The following is a 23,875-nucleotide window of genomic DNA, read 5'->3' as shown; positions in this document are numbered from 1 at the left end:
CCTCAGGGAATTGCCTACATCTAATCTGGCAACACGGTCATCAGAGTGCGAATAGAGGTTAGGGAAAACGATTTCCTGCTGAAGATGAAATCTAGAAGCCACTTTTGGTACAAATCTCAACATGGGGATAAGGACAACCTGGTCAGCAAAAAAGACAGTGTTGTGGACTCGGACATCAAGAATCCGACATATATCTGTCCCTGGGCCTAATTCAGTACAAAGTGTGCACACTATCAGTGAAGAAATAAAAACACGCTGACACCGAGAGTCAGAGTAAAGATTACTTCTTCATTTTTGTCTTATATAGGCAGCTAATAGTGTATATGTAAACATAGCATTTGCGATAGCTTTCTAGGTTATAATTGGACTGATTCATTAAAGCGTAACCTCCTTCCAGGGTGCCGGCGTCCTCGTCGTGGGTGCAGTTTCTCCTGGAGGCGCCATCTTGGTTTCTATTTCTAGTGCGTACTTCTCATGGGGGGGGGGGGCTAGGCTGCGTAAGAATTCATATGAACAGGAGCAATAACACAATATATAAACAATATATAAACAATATATTGAAATAGGCATTTTATCATAGTCACTTAACCACATCCATTACAGTCCTCCCTAAAATGGCTATTTCTATGTAGATACATTTTCCTGTCCCTTACCCCATCACCTGACACACATCCCGGAACTATCCCGGAACTAACATCCCGGGGCTAATCCACCTCTGGTCCCAACATGTCAGTGTGAGCGGTCAGGTGATCTCTGTCCCCACACTTACTGACCTAACAACATTATATTTGGGGGAAAGGATCGTAACGGGGAATATGGTTTCTCATCATCACTCAGGTAGGTGTCCTCTTCTACGTGTATCATGGTTGGGGTCAAAGTACTCTCATCCACCGCTTTGGTCATTAACTTTTTGGCATAGGGGATCACACGGCAGACTACTAGGCTGATAAAGGTCAGAACAATGAGAATCACCACACCTACTTTGGCTAATGCTTTCGGCCATCCTGTCATCCAATTAAAATATTGGTCCCATGGGTCTGTAACTACCATTTGGGCCAGTGTTGTCTGGGATGTACGTGCAGCACGTTCCTGTGCCTTCAATCATTTTGCAAACACCCCCCTTCTCCGCTAGAATCATGTCTAGGGCCATCCTGTTTTGGAATGTCATGTAAGAGGTGGGGCTTAATTGGTCAGCAATTCCCTGCTGGGCATCTCTGGTTTAATTCACGAACCGCTGCTGGTTGTAATAGACGTAATTTATCCAATCTACGTTCTTATTGACAGTGATCATGGGAATCAAGGACTCAAAACCAGCTTTTACCTGGTCTTGAGCCTTAAACTGTTCATTGCATCCGAGGGCCGTGATCTCCGACACTCTCCTGGCTGAGAAGATCGCCACTAGAAAGGCCGTCTTCAAGGTTAGGTACCAGAGAGACGCCTGCCCTCCAAAAGTATCCAAGGCTAGGAAATCCAGGACCAGAGGAAGGTCCCAATTGGGAAACATCGGCTTCCTGGGAGTTTTAATACGCACCACCGCCTTGAAGAATTTAACAATCAAGGGATCGGCGGCCCACTGAGTTCCAGAGAAGGCTGACAGAGGTGAAACATGGCCTTCGAGTGTGCTGGAGCTGAGATTCAATTCCAAACCTCTCTGCAGAAACTCCAGTACTTGGAGATTCTGGTGAGAACTTGTGCAAGTGCGCAAAATCCTTAAATTTGGACCAGATCCTACTGTAGGACCTATTGGTGCTGGCCTTCCGGGCGCTCATCAAGGTGGAGATCACGGTCCCCGAGCACCCGTCTCTCTGCAGCCTCCCCCTTTCAAGATCCAGGCCATGAGACATAGCTTCTCGGGTGCCGGGTGGATCAACGGACCTTGAGTCAGCAGGTCCTTCTGGAGAGGTAGGGGATAAGGCTCGCCCATCGACAACTCCCGAAGAAGTGGGTACCAGGGACGTCGCTGCCAATTCGGAATCACTGCTAGCACAGTGACCCTCTCCCTATGTAGTCTCTTCAGGAAACTGAGAATAAGAGGCACCGGAGGGAAGGTGTATGCCGTCTTGAACCTCTATTACAGGGGTTAGCCTCGCACCCAGGCACGGTAGCCTCGCACAAAAGACCGGCAGTTTTGTGTTGGATGGGGAAGCGAAGAGGTCTATCTGTGGCCGAAAGGCCCACCTCGTCAAGCTCCGGAACTTTAGTGGTGAGAGGGACCACTCGTTGTCGAAGCCCGTCCGGGAGAGGAAGTCCGCTTGAACATTGGCATGACCTGGTAAATACACAGCTGACAACAGGTTCAGATTCTCCTGCGCCCAGAGCATGATCGGAGAAACTTCCTGCAGGAGCGTGGAACTGCGAGTTCCGCCGTCTCCTGACATAGGCCACTGCAGTAGTATTGTCCATTCTGAGCCTGACAGAGCATACCCTGAGCAAGGTTTTGAATGCCAGAAGAGCCTGAAAGGCAGCCCTGAGTTCTAGAATGTTGGAAACCATCCCCTTGGCGGGGAATGTACACCTTCCGTGGGCCGTCTGATCCAGGCAGACTGCTCCCCAACCTTGCTCGCTGGCATCTGACGTGACAATCACCCAGTCTATAGGCAAAAGGGAGTGGCAACACTGCAGGTTGCGATCTTGGAGCCACCAAATCAAACTCTCCTTCATGGATGACCTTACCCGGATCTTCTGATCCAGAAGTTCCGTCGACCAACGCCTCAGGAATCCCACTTGGAATATTCAAGCTCTCCATTGGGCCCACTTCACCATGGGAATCACCGAAATCATAGTGCCCACCACCCGAAGACATTGTCTGGCAGTCATGAAGGTTGGAGAAAGAGCAGGCGTCACACACTTGCGGATGGTCGGGATTTTTGCCGGAGGCAAAGAGACTGAGGCTCGAGCCGTGTTGACACGAGCACCTAGATAGACTAGGTTCTGAGTAGGTACCAGGTGGCTTTTCTTGAAATTGACGAGCCACCCAAAGTCTTCGAAAGTTGGATGGGGTGACTCAGCAGCTGACTTTGCTCTTGACCGAGCAATAAGATGTCGTCCAGGTAGTGATAAATTCGCACACCTTGCTCCCGAATGAATGCCACCAAGGCAAGAAGAACTTTTGTGAAGATCCGTGGAGATGTTGTCAGGCCAAACGGCAGACAGACAAATTGCAGGTAAGGGCTTGCCACTGCAAAACACAGAAACTGGTAATAGTGTGGGTGCACGGGAACATGATAGTAAGCGAAATTGCCAAGCGTGGCCCTCCGAAACGATAGAGGCTACCCACCGGTCTTTGATGTGGTCCGCCCAGATCTGTCGGAACCCAGATAGCCTGGCTCCCACGTGGCAAAATCTCAAAAGGACTTCTGAGCTCCCTGCCCCAGTTTGGTGGTATTCCTCTTGGAGTTGGCACCTCCAGTGGTGTTCCTCCAAGGCCTACAAAATTCCTTACCAGGTCGGTAAGAACGTGAGTCCTTAAAGGAAGTTTGTGCAGCCCCCTTGAAGTGGGGGTTCTTCTGATGCAACAGCCTCCTATCCTGTGGAATGAAGCTGGATTTACCAGCCGTCGCCTTGGAGATTGCGGTCTCCAACTTGTTCCCGAAGAGGAACTGTCCTTCGAAAGGGATTTTGCACCATCCCTGCTTTGAAGTAGGATCGGCCACCCAGGGTCTGAGCCAGAGGGCACTTCTACCCGTCACCGAGTGGAGCATGACTCTCGCCATTGACCGGACTAGATCAATTGTGGCTTCTCCGATAAAGGCCGAGCAAGTTTTACATGTCTCAGGCAGTCCAATATCTCAGGTTTTACCAAGATCATCAGTTACGGCCGACTCCGTATTGGCGGCCCACACCTCCAGAGCCTTAGACGTAGTGGCCAGGGCCATGGCTGGTTTACAGCCCTCACCTACCACCAGGTAGATCTTTTTCAAATCAAGATCAATGCATCTGTCCAAGACGTCTCGGAAAGAGACCGCATCGTCCAATGGTAGCGTCACGTGCCTGCATCCACCACTGGAGACTCATCCAGGTACTTCACCTCTTCCTTTTTGAAAGGGTACAGTTTGGAGAAACGATTCCGCAAGGTCGTCTTTCGATCCACCTGCTCACATTCATGGAATATAATATCCTTTATTTCCTCAAAGAAAGGGAAGGTACCTGCCTCTTTCCTGATGTTTTTGAAGAACCTTCTCTTCTAATCTGTCTACAAAAACTAAGTCAACCGTTATGAAATGAAAGTCTAAAAACAAAAATGCTGAAATGCTTTGACAACAAAATGCAAATGAAATGACTATACATTAATTAGAGGATAACCAAAGCTACAACATCCCATGCAAGATATAACAGCTATGACACTTCAAACATAAGGGAGTACAGGCCAGCGATTTATAGGAATTTAGAGCAAATTTTGCCCATGACGCATTTAAATAAAAACATACATTTAAATGGCTACAGAATGCCATTCAAGCTCACCGCATCCACACACCTATACTTTAAATGGAAAAAAGTCTATTGAAAGTGAATCCGTCATTCAAGTTTACAAAAGTAACACAAAACCACATTACTTTAAGTAAAGGTTACTCCTTTGTTGCCACGGAAGAAAAAGATGTTCCCCACCTCCAAGCCTAGAGTACATTTTCTGGTTACCAATCATTACTTCAATAATTCTAAAGAGTAGAGGCTAAAAAATGGCTGCCTCCCTATAATATTTATCATTACTTTAAATATTATAAAGGATTTATACAGCGCCAATAGTTTGCAGCACTTTACAAAAGGGAGACAATATAGTTACAATACAATTTAATCTAAGAGGATTTGAAGATCCCTTCTCATGAGAGCTTACAATCTAAAAAGGAGAGGCAAGCGCTACAAACAAAAGATAACTGAGCAGAAGTACAGTTTTTAGGAGGAGGCAGGATAAGCTTCCCTGAAGAGATGAGTTTTCAGGGATCGCCTTAGGACAAACAGTATAGAACAGGGGTGCCCACAATTTTTGTGTTAAGATCTACTTTTCAAATGACAAGCTACATGAGATCTACCAACGAAAAAAAAAAAAACTTCCCTCGCTCTGTCCTGGCGGTCTCTCCTTGCTGTCTCTCCTTGCTCTCTCTCTCTCCTGGCTGTCATTCCTCGTTTTCTCTCCTGACTGTCTCTCTTCGCTCTCTTGGCTGTCTCTCCTTGCTCTTTCCACTGGCTGTCTCTCTCCGCTCGCTCTCCTGGCCCACCTGGCTGTATTTTGAAAACAGTGCAGTGCAACAAGCTGTGTAAACTAATATTCTTTGATGTAATACATAGCACTTCAACCACCATAAAGGTGTCAGGGAGCTGGGCTCAGCAGACTCAGGCTAATAGGTAATCATGTGTGCACAGCTAAATAAATGTACTAAAATGCAATAAAGGGGCCACCATTCACACCCTTTGTGATCTGCCAGCATCATCTTTGAGAACTAATGGTAGATCACGATCTACCTAATGGGCACCCCTGTTATAGAATATAGCTGGAAAGATTGGGGAAAATCTCAAGAGGGGTGTGGGTCACCCGGGTGACATCAAAATGACTCATGGTCATTTTGGTGTCACCCCCTATGAAAAGTTGGGCAATTTGTCATGGACAGAGAGCCTGACAGTTTCAGGAGAGAGGAGGGGACTCTGCAGCATACCTTATCCCACCAGGTGAATGTCTCCTCTCTCTGCCGGCATCCATCACCAAGATGGCCACCGGCAGGTATCAATAAGGTCATCACAGTACACATATGTACGATGGCGTCATGGCGGGGTGTCACCCGGTATCCGCCCTGGGCGACACCCGGCCTCGGGACGCCCCTGGTAAGGCTATGGAAAAGGTCCTGGAAGTGAGTTTGGGGAGGAGGTGATGGGGAAGATAGAGAGCTGGATGTCTTGGGAGGAACAGAGTGGACAGTTTGGTGATATTTTGAGATGGGTGATATAGCTGGGGCAGAGTTGTGGATGGCTTTGCATGATGTTAGTAGTTTGAATTTTATACATTGTACTATTAGAAGCCAGTAAAGGTGATTCACAGAGAGAGGTGGCAGCCACTGAATGGTTGGTAAGGTGAAGGAGTCTAGCAGCAGCATTTATGGTAGAATGAAGGGGGATAGCCTGTGTAAAGGTAGGCCAATGAGAAAGGAGTTGCAATAGAGGAGGGAAGAGATGACAAGGCAGTGAATAGCTGGGTGGTGTAATTTGTTAAGTAGGGGCGAATGTTGGAAATGTTAGAGGTTAAGTAGGCATGATTTACACAGTGATAGGGTGTGGGCCTGAAGGAGAGGACAGAGCCAAGGATTACATCTCACAGCCTGGCATTAGTGCAGGGACTAGTAGTTGTGCTTGTGTACATAGAAAATGACAAGCACTATGAAAAGTTTCTAATACATTCACACTACTTACAACGATGTGAACTCATTCACATGTTTATATAAAATAAATATTTTGAGTATAGTATGCCTTTAAAACCCATGTGTTTGGATACATTTTCAGCACCTTTTTCAACTGCAAACAACCTGATTTTTTTCTGTGTGTCAATCATTTCCCATCGAAAACCCATTTGTAAAAAATTGCATGTATGACTAATTGGTTATGTTTATAGCCAGCATTAGAAAAGCAACTATGGTGGCTTCCCAGTGGGGCATGAAATCACAGCATGGACTGTAAAGCCAGGATTTCTGGCACCACAACTGCTGCAGGACAGGAAGCTGCAATTTTTGCCATAGGGAATTGTGATCCATAATGACTGAAGATATCACAGGACCTCTAAGGGCTGTACAAGTTCACCTTTTAAGCTCACACATTTAAACAAAATACATTGTAGCTAAGGAATGCACAGTCACAATGCATCCCTGTGTGCTATGCAAAGGCTTTCAGAGCTACGCTAATTTTACTGGGAGCCAAATCTTGACATTACAGCCCAACAAAAGTAAGGCCTGGTTCACACCTGTACGTTTTGTAGCGCATTCAACGCTCTACGAACGCTCTACAAAACGCTCAAACATGAAAATCCCATTGTTTTCTATGGGTATGGTTCACACCTTGCCGTATTTCTACAAAACGGCCTACGCCTGAAAAGGTACATGAGCTTCTTTGCGGCGGTTTTGTAGCGCGTTTCCATTGGGATACAGCCAAGAAACCCTCGGAAACGCGCGTTTGTCACGGATTTTTTACCGCGGATCGCGGTAAAAATGCACGTCACGAAACGGGCGGCAAACGCGCATATTCGATACGCCTAGGTGTGAACAGAGCCTTAGTCCGCTGTTCTTGGTCACGTCCTGTTCTCTTCCAGTACACACCAATCACACCAGGCATAAAATAAGCTACACATAGGCAACAGCTGGTCAAAGAATCATTGAAAACACCCAATTAAAGGCTTTTCCTTAGACAGACTTGGCTACTGTCTCACCTTGTGAACTTCAGGACATAGAGCAGATGGATAAAAAACAAATAACCCTAAATAAGATGACATGAAACTTACATATTGCATATGTAGAGTTTAACAATGCTTAAGGGGATCCTCAAAATTTTAACTACATGCTGGAACCGCATACCTTGGAAGAAAATTTTACTGCAGAGACACTCAGGGGTTAGCAGTGCCGAGGCTCAGAATCGTAATTCTAGTGTAGTGCTTGTCATTGAGCAAGTGTGCAAATCTCCCTAGGCCTTGTGTAAACAATAGACGGCTAGGTGTTTCAAGCCAAGTGGAAAAACAGAATACGATTACACATGTACGTTTACAATTTCTCGGGACTGTAGACCAGGACCCTTGTGCTTGAGGCTATTGCGTTTAAGGGATTAATGGGTGTAATTGAGCCTTATTTATTAAGTCCGGTATACAAGTACACACAACGTCACACTGAGCATGTTAAAACAATCAGCAACACTTCCTAGGCTGGAACTGTCCATTAGCACACATTTATAATGAAGTTAGGTATTCCTTACATTACAGCAATATCAAAATTAATATTCAGCTAGGCAATCGTATAAAGTTAAAGACGTGTTCATTAATCAAGGGAAACAAACAAAAGCACTGCTGATTATTGAGCTTCTACTTGATGCATGTGTCTGACCCTTTAGGACTGTGGCAGGGACTTGAGTGGAATCTCATTTTGGGGCAGGGACTGTTCCGAATCCTTCAGTGTTGTCTAGAACCACTATGTGATGTTTTTGTGCTATGTCGAAAAATAATAATTAAGGAATAGGGTAAAAGGCAAATATATATATATATATATTATTGCAATATAAATGGGTAAGCCGTATTAGTCTAGTAGACAAGGGTGTCATAAATGTTAGACCTGGAAGTAAAAAATGCCTCCTGATAATCAAAAGACAGAAAAAATAAACGTAGGATGACAAATAAACCCTAAATAGATCAGATATATACATCATACTACTGCACTCCAGTAGGACATCACTTCTCCCAGGAGGATCACTCCATCCAAAGCCTCAATATTAAAGTACTAAAAGGGAATTTTAAAAAACTCATGAAAGGAAAACATTTGAGATGAAAATGATTTTACATTTCAACGCCATAAAGGAGGGACTTAATGTGGATTCTGGTTTTCTGACACACTGCCAGAACTTTTTATTCATATATATATAAACAGCCCAAGCAAATTCAAAATACTTTATAGAGAACACAAAAGCACAACAGTCCCTGTCCCAAAACCTACAGTAATGTCGCAGACACACGAAGGAAAACTCTTGGGGAAAGACAGTTAACCTATAGTAAATGTAAGTTTTCGAAAGTGAGAAAAAAATGAAATGTTAAATGTATGCAAATAAAGTTAGCAAGGAAAACAAAATAATGCACATCAAATGAATGTGTTGCCTGACTGATGGTTCTGCGTGAAGCCATCAGCCTGCATGCATCACTATGTAAGATGACAGTGATCACATGATCAGAAACGACTGATTGGCTTCCGGTAGGTGACAGAGAGCCAGTAGCCGAAGAAGCGAAGTGACGGCTGCTGGCTATAAAAGGAGAGGATGTTTATTAACAAATACCTGGCACTGGGCATTGTGCTAGGGAGCATTATTAAGTATTGTGGTCAGGAGGGGGTTAAATGAATATAGAGATGTTCCCCGCTTACCGACTTACCTGTTTTGCGACCACTCGCACCTACCACGGACCGCCGATCGACCTCCGACCTTGCGGGTCAGCGTCAGTGCGCCAGCAGAAGTGCTGTCCTCCGATCTTCACTGCGGGTCCCGGTAAGTATTTTCATTGCCCGATGTACAGTACACTGTTTGGTACTGTACAAAGGCAACGCTATACAGTACTGTACTAATGCAGTACAGTACTGTATAGAGTTCCTCACTTAACGACCAATCCGTTTAACGACCTGGTCGTAGGAACGGAACTCGGTCGTTAAGTGAGGAATACCTGTATACAAGTTTTGTACATTCTTTCTTCATTATAGCCAGGGAAAAAACACATTATTTTTAGTCAGGTACATATGACATTTTGCCTGATAACTTTACTCATGCTCATTTCAAGCCAGCAGGCAGTTTAGACCACTTTCCAGGTTTCACAGGCTTGCCATTTGCTTCTCTGATGATACAAGCTTGATGTTTACAGAACTCAATAGCTCAAGGAGAAATATTCTCACAGAAGTGTTAGTCTCAATCAGCAGTGACTCAACACTTACCCACTTACCAGACAACTCAATCTGATATTTTGATTAGACAAACTGTGCCCCTAAACAAGCAGCACCTGCAGTTCTGTCTCTTAAACAACCCATAGTGCTTATAGAAACCCCACGTCATGTGTATTGTATTAAATGTTTATAAGGAGCCTCCAAGTGCTCTTGCATTAAATTGTATTGTAATGTCTTGCTTTATTTTCTAAAGAGCGGTGGGCACTATATACATGTTAAACAAAGGCTGTATATACACACACAATATATATATAAATAATCAAACTTCAAAAGGAAAATCTCAGCAGGTGGAACTCTGGTCTTTTCACATTTTTCCTCTGAGTATCCATGGCTGCTTTGCTGCTAACAACTAATTGTTCACAGAGCTCAGCAGCACAAGCTGAAATTGACACACATCAGATCAGTGACTTTCCTCCCTCTCTTAAATAATCGAAGAAATCACAGGCACTGCAAAGTTAAGAACTTCATGTTCTCTATATTCACATAGTGGTCTCACAATGTGTGCCCCCCCACCCACTCACTCCCCGTGCCTTGTCAAGAGTTCACATTATAAACAAAGTTAAACACCTTCAGCTGTGCTCTCTCCTTATGAAACCCATAGTGCTCTGGTAATCCTTTGTATCATATTACCCAGTATTAAAAGTTAATTTACAACACAGATATTGCATAACATAAATATGTCAAAAGAGTAAGCTTAGAATAATATAAAACTTCCAAAAAACAAAACAGAAAATATGAGTACATCAGACTTTAATATTCAAAACTGTTTAGGCCCATTTTCTAATGATTCAAATTATTAAAGGGAAATAAAATGTTAATGATATTCAAGCATTACAACTTGATTGCATGCCCATGTATGCTAGAGTTACAAAGTAAATACACATCAGGATCCCTGTTGATATTTATTTTTTGACGTTTGTGTCTGCACACTGATGCTCACACAGCTGCACATTATTGCTTCCAGGCTGCATTTTGGCAGTTAATTCAATATCCATCCAGAAATCGGCTCTGGCTATAGAGAAATAATTCCTTTACATCTGAAAAACTTGTGATGTCACCTCTCACACAGCTGTTGTTTGTTATAATTGCCTAATAATAAGAGTTTCTTTCACCTTTCTTGTCCTATTCCCACAATCCTGTCCTCTAGCCACCGACGTTGCTCTCATTCCTCAGAATTTCACTTAGTCTTCTTCTCATATGACACCTACTGCCAGAGGACGTTTAATCAGAAACTTCACATCTATTGCTCTTATTTTCAGTGCTTGTAATCTTTAGAGACATATCCTTTTACCCTGATCTCATCCAATCTGAGAGTTGCTGACAACACTCACAGACCACTGCCAGTTCTAACCATACTTCACATAGTTTGTAGTACCCATAATAACCATTTAACAAGGTATCACCAATCCTTACGTCCTCCAATCCACTCGGCTTACAGGGTAGACACCAAGCCTAAATCTTCTGCCATAGTATGCTAAAGCAGGGGCCCGTTTACCATTCCTAAAGAGAATTCCATGGATACAGCAAAACTACTCATCAACTCACTTCACTTATCTCTCGTCTTAACTGTTGCAACTCCCTCTGCATTGGCTTACCTCTACACAGGTTATCCTCCCTTCAGTCTATCATGAATGCTGCTGCTAGACTCCAACCCCCCTCTGCCAATCCCTGCACCGGCTTCCAATAACCCAAAAGGATAAAATTCAAAATATTAACAAGTTACAAACCCATCCACAACTCTGCCCCCGGCTATATCTCCAACCTTGTCTCAAAGAATCACCATAACAACCCCCTTCGCTCTTCCAAAGACCTCCTGCTTTACAGCTTCCTCGTCAACCCCTCCCATGCTCGCCTCCAGGACTTCTCTAGAGTCTCTCCCATCCTCTGGAACTCTTTACCCTAACCTGTCCAGTTATCTCCCACTAAGACTGCCTTTAAGCAATCACTTAAGACTCATCCCTTCAGGGAAGCCCATCACGCTTCAAACTAACCACTGTACCATCACGTTATCAAACAACTCATCCCCACACAGCTACCTCCTCATGCATCACACGCCCCTCCCTTTTAGATTGTGGGCCCTCCTTACCATCTTGTCTTGAATTGTATTGCAATGTCTTTCTTATATTGTAAAGCGCTTCACAAACAGTTGGCGCTATATAAATCCTGAATAATAGTAATACAGCAGCAGCATTACATTACAGCCAAAAAACAAAACAATCTTTCATTGACAATTATTTTACCCTAATAAGTGTCATATCTGACTGCAAAGGACGTTGCCTCATGCTGTGTTTTAGTTCACACAACTTCTTAAGACTCTGAGTACAATTCTAATCTTATTTAACCCCACTGCTGAGTACAGCCTCTGTTGCAGATTACCGACATACTCTTCTGCCAACTGGAAACCCTACACTTGATAGAGAAAAACAAATATTAAAGGACTGTCTATGTGGATGTTACATTTATGAAACTATTTAAAAGTTATTTAGCTTACAACAATGCAATATGGTTTTGGTATACAAATTCCAACCCAGATTAAGTGAATACCCAATGAATAAACCATTGATGTGAATTTGAGAATTAAAAAAATGTTTTAAAGTAAATCAGAAGACAGAACGCAAGATAAGTGTGGTAACTCTGCAATCATAAAATAAAAAAAAATTGTTATCCTCACAAAAAAAGCCACTGTGTATGCTCAAACTTGGGTTTTAACACTAATGCTGACATTTATTCAGATTTGGAACAATGCTTGCAGCTCCTTTTTATCCACAAGTACATGCCCCTTCTTTTTATGCCAGGTTTGCATATTAATGCACACATGGAAAGCACTGAAAGCCACAATAGTGGTGTTAGGATTATGTGATGCCTGGTAATACCAGAGCATATAAAAAAAAAAAAAAAGGAAAACAAAGTAAATGGAGGAAAAAATGCAGCATGTATATAGTTACTTACAAAACACAATTTAGACAGCGTGACAGATACCTCAGACATGTGAATAATACTTACTGCCCATGTCTTGGTTAGCCGGAAGATGGGAGCACTCTGTAACCCAGATACCACAGCCATTAATGCATGAAGGTTGTTCAGCTCGTAGAGTTTCTGCACAATAAACAGACATATCAAATGCCAATAGTAAAAAGTCATCAAAAATGCTATATTCCAATGATATTAATTTAATGTACCTATCTACCTTCAGCTTCACAAACCACCTTAAACATGGTTGTCTAAAATCAAACAAACTTTAAATTAAAAGAATCATCACACATTTTAAAGGGTCAAGGCATTTAATACTGATAAGTTATTATTGGATAGTGGAGAGGTGATGCAGAACACCGATTCCTTTATTGCTCTGGGACAACAGTGGACAGATGTCTTTACTGTATTCTCAGATCTGCTTGCTCCTGCATGGGAGTGCAGCAGATGGAATCTCATTCCAATAAAGGAAAAATGCAGCAAGGCCTGTTAGTCTTCCTTCTAATGGATGAGCTCTGGCAATTACAAGAATTTGCTAGAGAATTAAATTGGATACCATCCATCCAGGAACTGGGGTTCAGACATTTCATACTTCATATGTTCATAAAATATAATGCACCAAAAACAAGCACTCCTTAAAACACAAATTCAGAGATTGTATCCACTGCTTGTTCGCTCTGCAGCCACTGCACAGCTGCATGTACACCAGCAAAATCTAATTGCAGAAAAATAATGTGGTCACAACACTACACCTTAAATACTGAGATGGTCAGACAACGATTAAGGGCCCAGTCACACCTTTGCGTCAAGTTATTTGCAGGGTACCATGTGATTAACACATGCAATCACACAATGCACCTATTATGAGTTAGTGCGGCAGGTACTTTGCGATTCATTTGAATGGATCAATGCACCTCCTAGCCGCAGTAACGGCTATTTCGTGCATTGTGCTGGAAAAATGTAGTGCATGCACTACTTTTTTCCACCGCACCACAACACAGTATTGAGTTGCAGCAGAGTGCGTCCAGGGGGTGCCATTCAAAATAGCAACGCACCTGTCGCACTGTAATGTATGATAGGTATTGTGCATTAGCGTGCAATTAACGTGAACAGGCGCAAAAGGATATTTGCGCCCCCTTCTTTGAGCCTCCAACAATATGAGTAAAAGTCTTTGTCTATGGGCTTTTGCGTGCTTCAAGTAGGCTTTACATTCCATAAAAGGGGGATGCAAAAGCCCCTTAAAAGTGGATCAAATGCAGGTCAGAGGTAGATCAACTGCAGGTCAAGCACTGGTCAGTAAATTCTGAATTACACAAACCCAAAGCATAGTACTTGCAACTAGGTAATTATCTTCTGTACCTGGCTTTCCCTGGGCTGAAGCAATGTCTTTCAGCACCAGCATCTCTTTTGAATCCAAAAATGATGGTGGGTTAAGGACAGTCCTGCCACAGAGAATGGCATCTGACTAGTACATGAGCAGAGCTAATATTGGGAAGACATGTCCTTATCCCACTGCATTAGCAGGATTCAAATAGAGGTGCAAAAGATCTGAGCCGATAAACACTGACTGGCCCCTGGCAAGCAAGGGCCTGAACAGAGGTGCTGGCTGCAACTTGCATTTTTGCTTCAGATGTTTGGGGGATTTAGATTTTTCGGTTTAAGGCACCCTTATCCTTTAATAGACTCAGATGGCTGTTAATAACTAGGCTCACCTCCAACTCTGGGATTTGGATTCTGTTGTGGATACACACTTCAAATCCTTCTCACAAATGCCTCCTGTTTAACGGTGCCCCAGAGTTACCGGACTCACAGTGCGCCTGGAAGTATTTAATGGAGAGGCACAGAGCTGCCAAATGAAGTGTCAGGAATAAATATTTATCTGTGGGTGTGATCATTCTGTACTGAGCTATGTGCTGCCTGTACCTTACATTAAACATTGTGGAGAAAGCACTGCTGACAAGTCTCACCTTGGCAGTTTTAATGTAATGGCTCAAAACTTCAGCACGTATCTTTAGTGTTTGCGCATGAAGGATCTCTCTCACTACCCAAAAACTCACCTGTGGAAAAAAAAAAGAAAGAAAATACAGATGAAAGTGGGTTGAACAATTGTAAGGAGCTGTTATGGGTATAAGCTGGCGTTCAATGAGCCCTTTGAGAGGAAGGCTTTGCTTTAGGTTCACTTTGTCTAGCGGGGAAGCAGATGGCTGCAGGTCAGACTAGCAGCTGAAAATCCTTTTCACAGTACATTACACCTCCATAGTAGCATGACCCCCTCCACTCTCTTCACATATAAAATGTCCAGAAACTGGGGGTGGTCAGGAATCCAGGAAGGTAAATGGCGAATGGTCTGACTATACTAACATTAACTGGTTACTTCCTGTCTTGGTTTGAAGTTAATAATTAACATTTGTTGAAATGGTTGGTTTCTCTCTACAAATACATAAAGTTAGGTTTGTCCAGGCTGGCTTAAACAAGTAGCTAAAGTGCACTTAACGGGCGACTTTTCGGGCTCACGGCAGTAGCCGGAGCGTTTATTTTGTTTTCTGTGCTACCGCCAATGACAGCAACGGTAGAACTATGCAAAAACCTACACATACATTTCAGTCTCCAGTTGCCAAATAGCACTTAAAAACACCAAGGATAAGATTAGTATTTATTATTAGGGCAGGAGGAAAATAAACAGACAATTATATGTTATTTTTGATCATACACCAAATGACAATTCTATTTATATTTAGTTTAGAAAGACTATACTTCAGTTGGTTACTTGGTCCTAAGTTTTCATTGTAGTGAAAGATTTCTGCATCTGGTACATTTTTATGGCTAACAAACAAGTCACCCCAACAATGTTTGCATTTGAAATGACAGAGGCAAGTATCATTTATGATTTAGGTGTGCGTTGTATTCATGAGAGTGCTGGCCTTTCTGATGTGAAAGCCCAGTACTATAGTTATAATTCGTGCTACACTAGTTAAAGCTCAACTCCATTCCCATTTCTTCTGCAGGCATCACAAAGACAGAAAGTGAGATAATACTTCATCAATGAGATCACAGACAGAGATGAAAACCGAAGTGTAACTCTTCCCCAACACTATATACAAAAAACAAAAAAAAAGTTGATTTAGGCTTCAAGATGTTTGAAGCTTTGCCAACAAATGCTTTTCCTCTAAGGCCATGGTGGGGGTGTATTTTATTTGTGCAGGTTTAGTGTGGGGAAGGGTGGGGGTGGGGGGTGTATTTTTGTGTGTATATTAGGCCCCATTCACACCTATATTTCAGGTGCGATTGGGGATTCCTGTGTCACAAACTTGCGTTTTCCTGCAGCAGGAATCCCTAATCTGGCGTTTACATGCAGCAACTGTCACCCATTCAAGTTAATGATCAGGTGACAGCTGCTGCATGTAAACGCCTACATACCGCATGTAATTGTATGCGATATGATTACATGCAGTTACAAAAACAATCACAATCCCTGGATACACAATTATGTATCCAGGGATAGTGACAGATTCCTAACTGCATGTAAACTGCACGCCGCAGCCGGGATGGATCCCGACATTACTAGAGGCAGAGCCAGCTGTACCCGCCCCCTCCCGTTCCGCCAGCTGGAGGATCGGACAGGGGGGGTGGCGACAGTTACGGCTCTCTGCAGGGACAGGATCGAGAAGTGAGCGAGCGACAGTATGTGTTTGCTCACTTCCCGATCTATTGGGCCGACGTGTGACAGTTTCATTGTCACAGGTCGGCTAGAACTATGAGGCTGAGTGATTTTTACTCGCCTTGTAGTTCTCCTTTACGTGGGTTTAAACTTCACGATATCTTGTGTAGCTGTGGCAGAATTTATTGGTGACGGTATCCGCATTATCAAAGCAAGTCAACTTACTCTATGGGTTTAACATTTTGCTTTGTTGGAGCCTTATCCAGTCTTGCTGAATGGACCTTGTAACATTAGCATAGGTATTCTGGATAGCATTAGCAGTCAGTTATTGCCCGGCATTGAGTCACTGTCATCCCATTATTATGCAATTAAAATGGAATCTCTAAAAAGTATGAACTAGCGGAGGGAGAAGGAAATTTACAGAATGCCTTAAACATCACCAGGATCTGTCGGCATCTTCCACAACATCAGTTTAACAAATTTTCCATTGACAGCTGTGAGCTGAGTAGACACAATATCAGCAGGCTGACTGGCCCCAAAAGTGTCTACAACTACTTGCCCCAGCGTCCTTGCATAGTGAAGTTTTGCTATGCACTATGCCAATTTGAATTTCTGCATCACTAATTTATTCACAGACAGTTGGTCTTCCAGCTGAAAATACCACTTACTATCCTATTTATGTTTTAATGTTTAACACCATTATCAATGTAGCTCATAACGGACACAGAAGAATGTGACACTCCCCAGAGGGATAATTACATTATCCCTACCTCTGACGCAGATACCTTCACTTTATGAAGGAGCATTTATACAGCTTTACCATAAAACTATTGATGTACTGTGTACGTCATGGCTGGTTATGGAAACGATCTGGAATCCTTCAGCCAAAAATGTCCAATCACCTCTTTTCATCAGCTCCTATAGACTGGATATTCAGATCTCCCTCTTACCCCACAAATATAAAAGTTTAAGTTAAATAACTGGTGTTGTTTTTGGAAGCAAAACCTTTAAAAACAGGAATGGTAATTTCCTGAATGAAAAAAGAAGTCTGGCCGCTGCAGAAGCCTCCCCACTCGCCTCCCATCTGCGCAGAGGAAAAAAAACTTACTTTGTGAGAAGGAGCCCAGCTCGAGGCCCCCAGTGACTGATGGAGTCATAGTATGGAGCCATCTCTCATCTAACAATTACAAATGTAAACTTGTACCTTGTCAGACTTGACACCCGCATTAAGTACCATAATATATATGTTGAGAGATTGTGCTCTATACATCTTAATATTTCTCCAAGCATTAAAGAATATGCCTCTCTGGGCTCTGGGAATCCAAATGAATAATCACCGGGCGAATTTACAAAAGCTGAAGCAACAAAGACTTCCATAATTCAACTTTTTATTGAAGAAATAATAAACTGGATTTGATGGTATAAGTATTAGTTTTATTTCATGAAAAGAGAAGCCAGATAGATTTTTTTTTTTTACCAATAAAAACTTGACAGATATTGCAGATATTGTAACCCTTCCACACACTATCAAGAACTGTGAACAAAAAAAAAAAAACACAGTCTTTACATACACTAAGAAAATAATTATTTCTCTTCGGACACACTTTACTACTAACAGCCAGCAAAGCTATATGTACAAATTGGTTTAAGCAACGCGCACATAATTGACAAATTAACAAAAAATAATTCACTAAACAGGACTCACTTGGTTAAATCGTCTAGTGAAGGCCACAGCGTTTGGTGCAGAACTGTACTTTTCCTTTTTGTTCCATCCACAGCTTGATAATTCCTAAAATCCATCATAAGAATAAAAAAAAAAACGCAACTGGTCAATGACAAAACTCTGAATAATTTTCATGGTATGGTCTTTCAAGTTACCAAGACCTTAAAAGAGAACTATGGGGTAACCTTTTTTCCCCATAGCTCTCTTTGGGATCACAGGAGGACACATACTAACCTCCTCCCATCCCCCAAAATTCTGCATATTGCCCGCTAAGTGATGAGAGCGCCGCAGCTGGGACGAATCCCGACAAAACAGTCAAGATCCACCTGCTGGATGATTCACAGCGGGTTCTGCCTCTCTAGAGGCAGAGCCAGCTGTGCTTGCCCCCTCCCCTGACCATCCCTCCAGTCAGCACTGGAAGATCAGAGAGGGGAGAGGGGGGGACTTCTGCAGGGAGATGATTGCGAAAGTGAGCGTGCGGCTCACTTCCAGATCGATAGAGCCGATCTGTTACAGTTTTAATGCCACACGTCGGCTCTAACTATGGGAATGAGTGTAACTCACCCCATAGTTCTCCTTTAAGTTAACCACAGACAAGAGTAGGTAAAAAGCCTGTTGTGGAAGCAATATTTCATCCCCAATAGATGTTGCATAAACAAACTCCTATTTTTTTACTGAGTAATCCAGTGAAGATCAGCCACTATACCAAAAAAAAAAAAAACTGATACTTTGAACACCAGCCAATCAGATACTAAAGCTGCATCACTGAGTAGCTATGAGTCTACCACTTTTAGGAGAGATACTTTTGGAACCCAAGAAACTCACTGCTTTTATTGGAATCCTGAGGCCACACTGCCTCTGTGCAAGTCAAGAATGCACCAAAAGCTGAACATCTCTACAAGCATTAGCAATCTTGGAGCTGTCTAGGGGTGCAGCCAACGATTATTTTCATAATCGATTAGATGGCGATTATTTTTTCAACTAATCAATTGGTTATATAAAAGTTAGTTGCCAACTATTCTCATAATCGATTTAATTGATTAGTTGTTGCAGCCCTAGAGCTGTCCCTTGGCACTGTGAAAACTGCTGGTAGGTAGGAATTCAAGGAAGGAAAACACCTGCTATTCAGCATATTGGTAACCTACAGGCAGGTTTTACTTTTAGGACTATCTTATTAAAGGGTTTTCTCACCTTAACCAAATAATTTTCTAAGGTACACCATTGAAAAGAAGAAGTCTTTTTTTTAGGGGTAACCTTTTTTCCCATCCTCCCATCCCCCAAAATTCTGCATATTGCCCGCTAAATGATGAGAGCGCCGCTCTGATTAAAATTTTCCTGTTCGATTAATCGAAAAATGTTTAATCGATTAATCGACTAATTTCGATTAAATATAATGCACTTCTGAGGGGGTCTCACCAGGGCTCTGAGGGTCTAACAAGGCTAGTTCAACCCCACAGAGCCCTGCTACCCTGATGAGACCCCCTCAGAGCCATGGTGAGACCAGGGCTCTGTGGGGTAGCAGGGCTTTTACAGGGTAGCAGGGCTCTGTGGGGCCTCACCAGAGCTTTGAGGGGGCCTCACCAGGGTAGCAGGGCTCTGTGGGGCCTCACCAGAGCTTTGAGGGGGCCTCACCAGGGTAGCAGGGCTTTTACATTTTACTGTTTTACATGATACATATTATTTGTCTGCCTTGTACAAACATGTGATGACTCACCAGCCCAAGAGTGAGGAGGAGACTCAACAGCCCAAGTGATTCCGTCAGGTAACGAAGGGAAGGGGGAGGAGTCTGTCCGTGACATCACCGGACTCCTCCCTCCTTACCTTCGTTACCCATCACGGACAACTTCATCACCCGACTCCTTCCCCCCTTCCCTTCGTTGGCCGACAAAGCCACTCGGGGAAGGGGGGAGGAGTCCGGTGACGTCGATGTCCGTGACGTCACCGGATCTCCGACGGAAGACCCGGAAGCCGGCGGAGAGGTGAGTAACTTTGATCGATCAAAATAATTGTGATCGATCAAACAAATTAACGATTAATCGACGGATTAATCGTTAATTTCCAGACCCCTACTTTTTTTTTTGTATATATGTAGACAAAAGAAGAGGATAAATGAAAACCACCAAGGTGCAGCTTAAATGCAAGAAAATATTCTATTTCAGCTTTTCATTAACTCGGAAGATAAGTGCCATAAAACGAAGCAGCAAAACACATAAAACAAAAGCCAATTAATAGAAAACTGAGTAATCCCCCATGATGGCTAAGGAATATTTATAGCTGGACAAAGATCTAATTATTGTGGGACGGGGTCCAATGTGCTGAATAAAACAGATCTCAAACAAGGATCTATCGTAAGGAAAAACTCCTACAGTCTGAGGAAAGACAAACAGACAGACGAAGCACTTAAGTTTCGTCTACCAATAAGTGATATTTTAGTCATAGGTCCCTGGTGGCATGCGCCCACCATACCTGATGGTTTCATTCGTCTCCCAATTGCCAGATCTCTCTGCTATGTTTTTAAAAGTTATTTTCTCGCTCAGAAATTGGTGTTCCCACACCTCCTGTTACATACTTCATTGCAAAACAACAAATACAAAAGGGAAGATAGATACCCCTTGTAATGGCCATGGCAGGTATGGAAACACAAGCACAGAGATCTCACCACCAGAGTGTCTCAGAGATACAATAAACCATTGGACTGTTTAACTCTCCAGCTTCTATCAAATACTGAAATATCAGTTTTGGGTAGACTGACCCTTGAAATCTCTTTAACAGCAGAGGTTGACTTATTTGGTAACAATGGTATCCATGGGAGCCTGGAAACTCTGATCTTGAGGAGATGACTGATGATTTATAACGATGAGGGAAATGAAGTATAGATTACCGTGCAGAGGAGAAATTCATCTTCTCAGCTGCACAAGTGAGCCAAATTTTTTTTCCAAACTAAATTTGTAAAATAAACATCACCGCTGCTCAAATTCTTAACTTTGGGGAATAGCTCAAGGTAACCAGCTCACAACATGCTGCTTAACCCATTAGATGACTAGATAGAAGCAAAGATGGATGCTCTAAAATAAAGACATCTGTAAATGTTTAACGTACCTAATGGCAAGGTTTTTTGGTGTTTTGGATAGAGTAGGGAAAGATTAGAGCCTCTTTATTTTTATTGCGGTCTGTTCTTTCTGGGCAGATTTATCCCTCCATTTACCCTGGCAGCCACTGTTGCCCAAACAGAAGTGAGGAGACATCCAAAATGATAAACCTGTCACCAGAAGATGTGGGGTAAAGTCACCCAATGGAGACACCTGTTTTGGTGACAAATGTATAAGAGGGGAATCCACCTACTTTACGGATATTTCCTCCCATTTCCTGTTACATCTAGGAGACAGAAAGTGAAGATAAATCTCCCCAACAGGATGCATAAGGGAGGAATAAACCGACATGGTTTTACCCCTTCCCTACTCTAGCCAAAACTAAAAAATGCTTTGGATATACATACAATTAAAACAAATATTATACCGGCACAACAACAGTCAGAGCAAAGAAAAACACATCCACACTTAAGTATTTAAAAAGACGACACATGAACCCTAAGAATACAGATTTTGGGAATAAAGAGAGAAATGGTACAGGGTACAACACACAAATTCCAGCACACTTAGAAAACTTTCCTTACTTTTAGAAATGTTTCCCTTTATAGACAAGAGGCTCTATAAATCACATTGACACCTAAGGGTGTATTTAAAATGGAATTTCCTATGCTCCTTGGCTCCATCTAGTGACCATAATACAGTGCGAATGTAAAAGTCTGAATGAACGGGTCTGCAAATGTTTAATAAATACACCCTTCCAGTGATCCAGCCAAACATTTATTGAATTCATGTTAAACAATACAAAACACTAGGGATGTTCAGATACCAGTGCCGATACTTGGCATTTTCATGAGAACTACCAGGGTTGCAGCTGGACCTAGCCCTGGCTCTCCACCACTGTCGTGAAATCATTAGTCTGTATTGTTTTAGAGAAACTGTCACATGACAACAAAAATGTATCAGTACTCGTACTAGCAAAAATGGTATCGGTGCATCCCTAATATATATTTAAAAAAAAAAAAATCATGCATTAAAACAGGGATGTACAAATCCCAGGAGCTTCAAAAGTTCCTTAAAAATGACAGCTGCCTCCTAACTTTTGAATTTTTCTCTAGTCTAGTCTTGGAGCTGGAAAAGTTACTGTACTTGTACAGAGTACTGTACTTGGTATCTGAACATCCCTACAAAACACAGTTTCAATGTCGGGTTTCTATTGCTGTCTTATCCAGCTCACACTTATTTCCCTCATTTCATGTCCTAGTGACACAGGATCAGGAATTTGGAAAAATAAATGATCTGTGAAGGCCAAGACCGCAAAACCTCAAAAGACATTACTTGTTTTCACTTATTCCTAAACAAACAAAAAACTATTTGACTAAAGTTGGGTTTAATGAGACCGTGTCAGCAACATAAAGCAACTGCAGGTAAAAGAACAGAATCAAGTAATTGATATTCTAAGTGACAGCGTTTTTTTCTTTCCATACACATTTGTTTCGACTTGCAATGTGCATCTGAGATAGCATATTTGACTACTTCAGGAAGAATCAATTCCCTAGCACTGCCCCCTACCTCAGATGCCATAGCCCTCTTTTCCAGAAATGTTAAATTACTGTCTGTGTTGGCCAAGGTCCTCTGCCCTTGCCCTCCATACATAAGCTTTTATGTAGCAGTCAGGGGAGGAGCAGAGTGCTTGAACAGCTCCGAGTACAAACCTCCCTCACTGAATTCTACTTATTAGGCGATTACAAAAGACTAATATCAAAATAGATGTCAGTGACTTACATTAGTTTTATTAAAAATGTATGATTTGTAGAACATCCACTACTGCAGCTCCAGTTCTGTTCAGTTCTAGGCCTCATGCCATTCTTTAGTTGATAAACTACAGAGCAATTGGATACATGCTACAGAATATTTTTTAGAACGGTTGGACAGGAAATTATTACTGCAGGCAATACTCTGAGAGTAACTTCCATTAGGCTTCTGACTTTATATGGTAAAACAGCTTATGGTGACAGCCAAGGATACAACAGGATGCGTGTATCAGGATGATAGACTGGACTCAGCTGTACAGGATGACAGCAATTTATCTTTAAGAATGTAAAACGATCTACAAGACAATTAACACAGCTGCACTCAAGGGTAGAAGGGACATTCTATCCATAGAATAATGGTTTATTCACGCTATAGCAAATGCAGCAGTGCATAATACACAACGTGAGCTACCACACATTTTTAAGATTACTGAGCTATTAAACTGACCTGAAGAAGAAACATAGGGTAACAACCAAAAAGGCAGCAGGTTGGCTTTTCTTTTTCTTTGCACATATAGGGGAAGGCCTACCATTGGAATATATTTCTGCATTATCTGGTAACGTTCTTGCAAAATAGAGAACAAAGCCAAGGCATAAAGGATTACAGTTTTGCCAAATTTTCCAAACCTGAGAAAGCATTAGTGTTTACTGTAAAAAATCGGAAACATTAATTTTGTGCAAACGGCCTGGTCGTGGAATGCACAATGTTTACATCCTTGAGCGCTCCTATATTATAAATACAGTAGAAAGCCTACTGGGATCTAAGTAAAGTAGCTAGGGCTCTGAATCAGGCTGCCTACTATTACCCCACCCATTCCCTCTCCTCTGGAAGCGGATGTCCACCCATACTGAATGTGTAGGGAGGGTGGGAAAATGCAAGGAATACACCAGTCACGTACAGGTCTTATAATGCTAAGCACTGACTGTAAATAGAATAATTTTTTACTAGGGATGTCCCAATACCGATA

The 23,875-nt window shown here is 42.5% G+C and overlaps 1 protein-coding gene across 1 annotated transcript in view; it reads right to left on the bottom strand.

The window, feature by feature from the left end:
* RALGPS2 (Ral GEF with PH domain and SH3 binding motif 2) overlaps positions 1-23,875 on the bottom strand; it is a 143,023-nt gene that overhangs the window by 82,344 nt on the left and 36,804 nt on the right. Inside the window, exons 5-7 of the mRNA XM_018575286.1 lie at positions 17,990-18,073; positions 14,594-14,683; positions 12,660-12,752 (exon numbers count right to left, since the gene is read on the bottom strand). Of these exons, the coding sequence (XP_018430788.1) occupies positions 12,660-12,752; positions 14,594-14,683; positions 17,990-18,073 (267 nt within the window). The remainder of the gene's footprint in view (positions 1-12,659; positions 12,753-14,593; positions 14,684-17,989; positions 18,074-23,875) is intronic.

Source organism: Nanorana parkeri, unplaced genomic scaffold, assembly GCF_000935625.1.
Source record: "Nanorana parkeri isolate BGI_ZX_2015 unplaced genomic scaffold, ASM93562v1 scaffold52, whole genome shotgun sequence".
Lineage (NCBI taxonomy): Eukaryota > Metazoa > Chordata > Amphibia > Anura > Dicroglossidae > Nanorana > Nanorana parkeri.
Note: the sequence above shows the minus strand (reverse complement) of the source record. Positions and strands in the feature narration are given on the sequence as shown.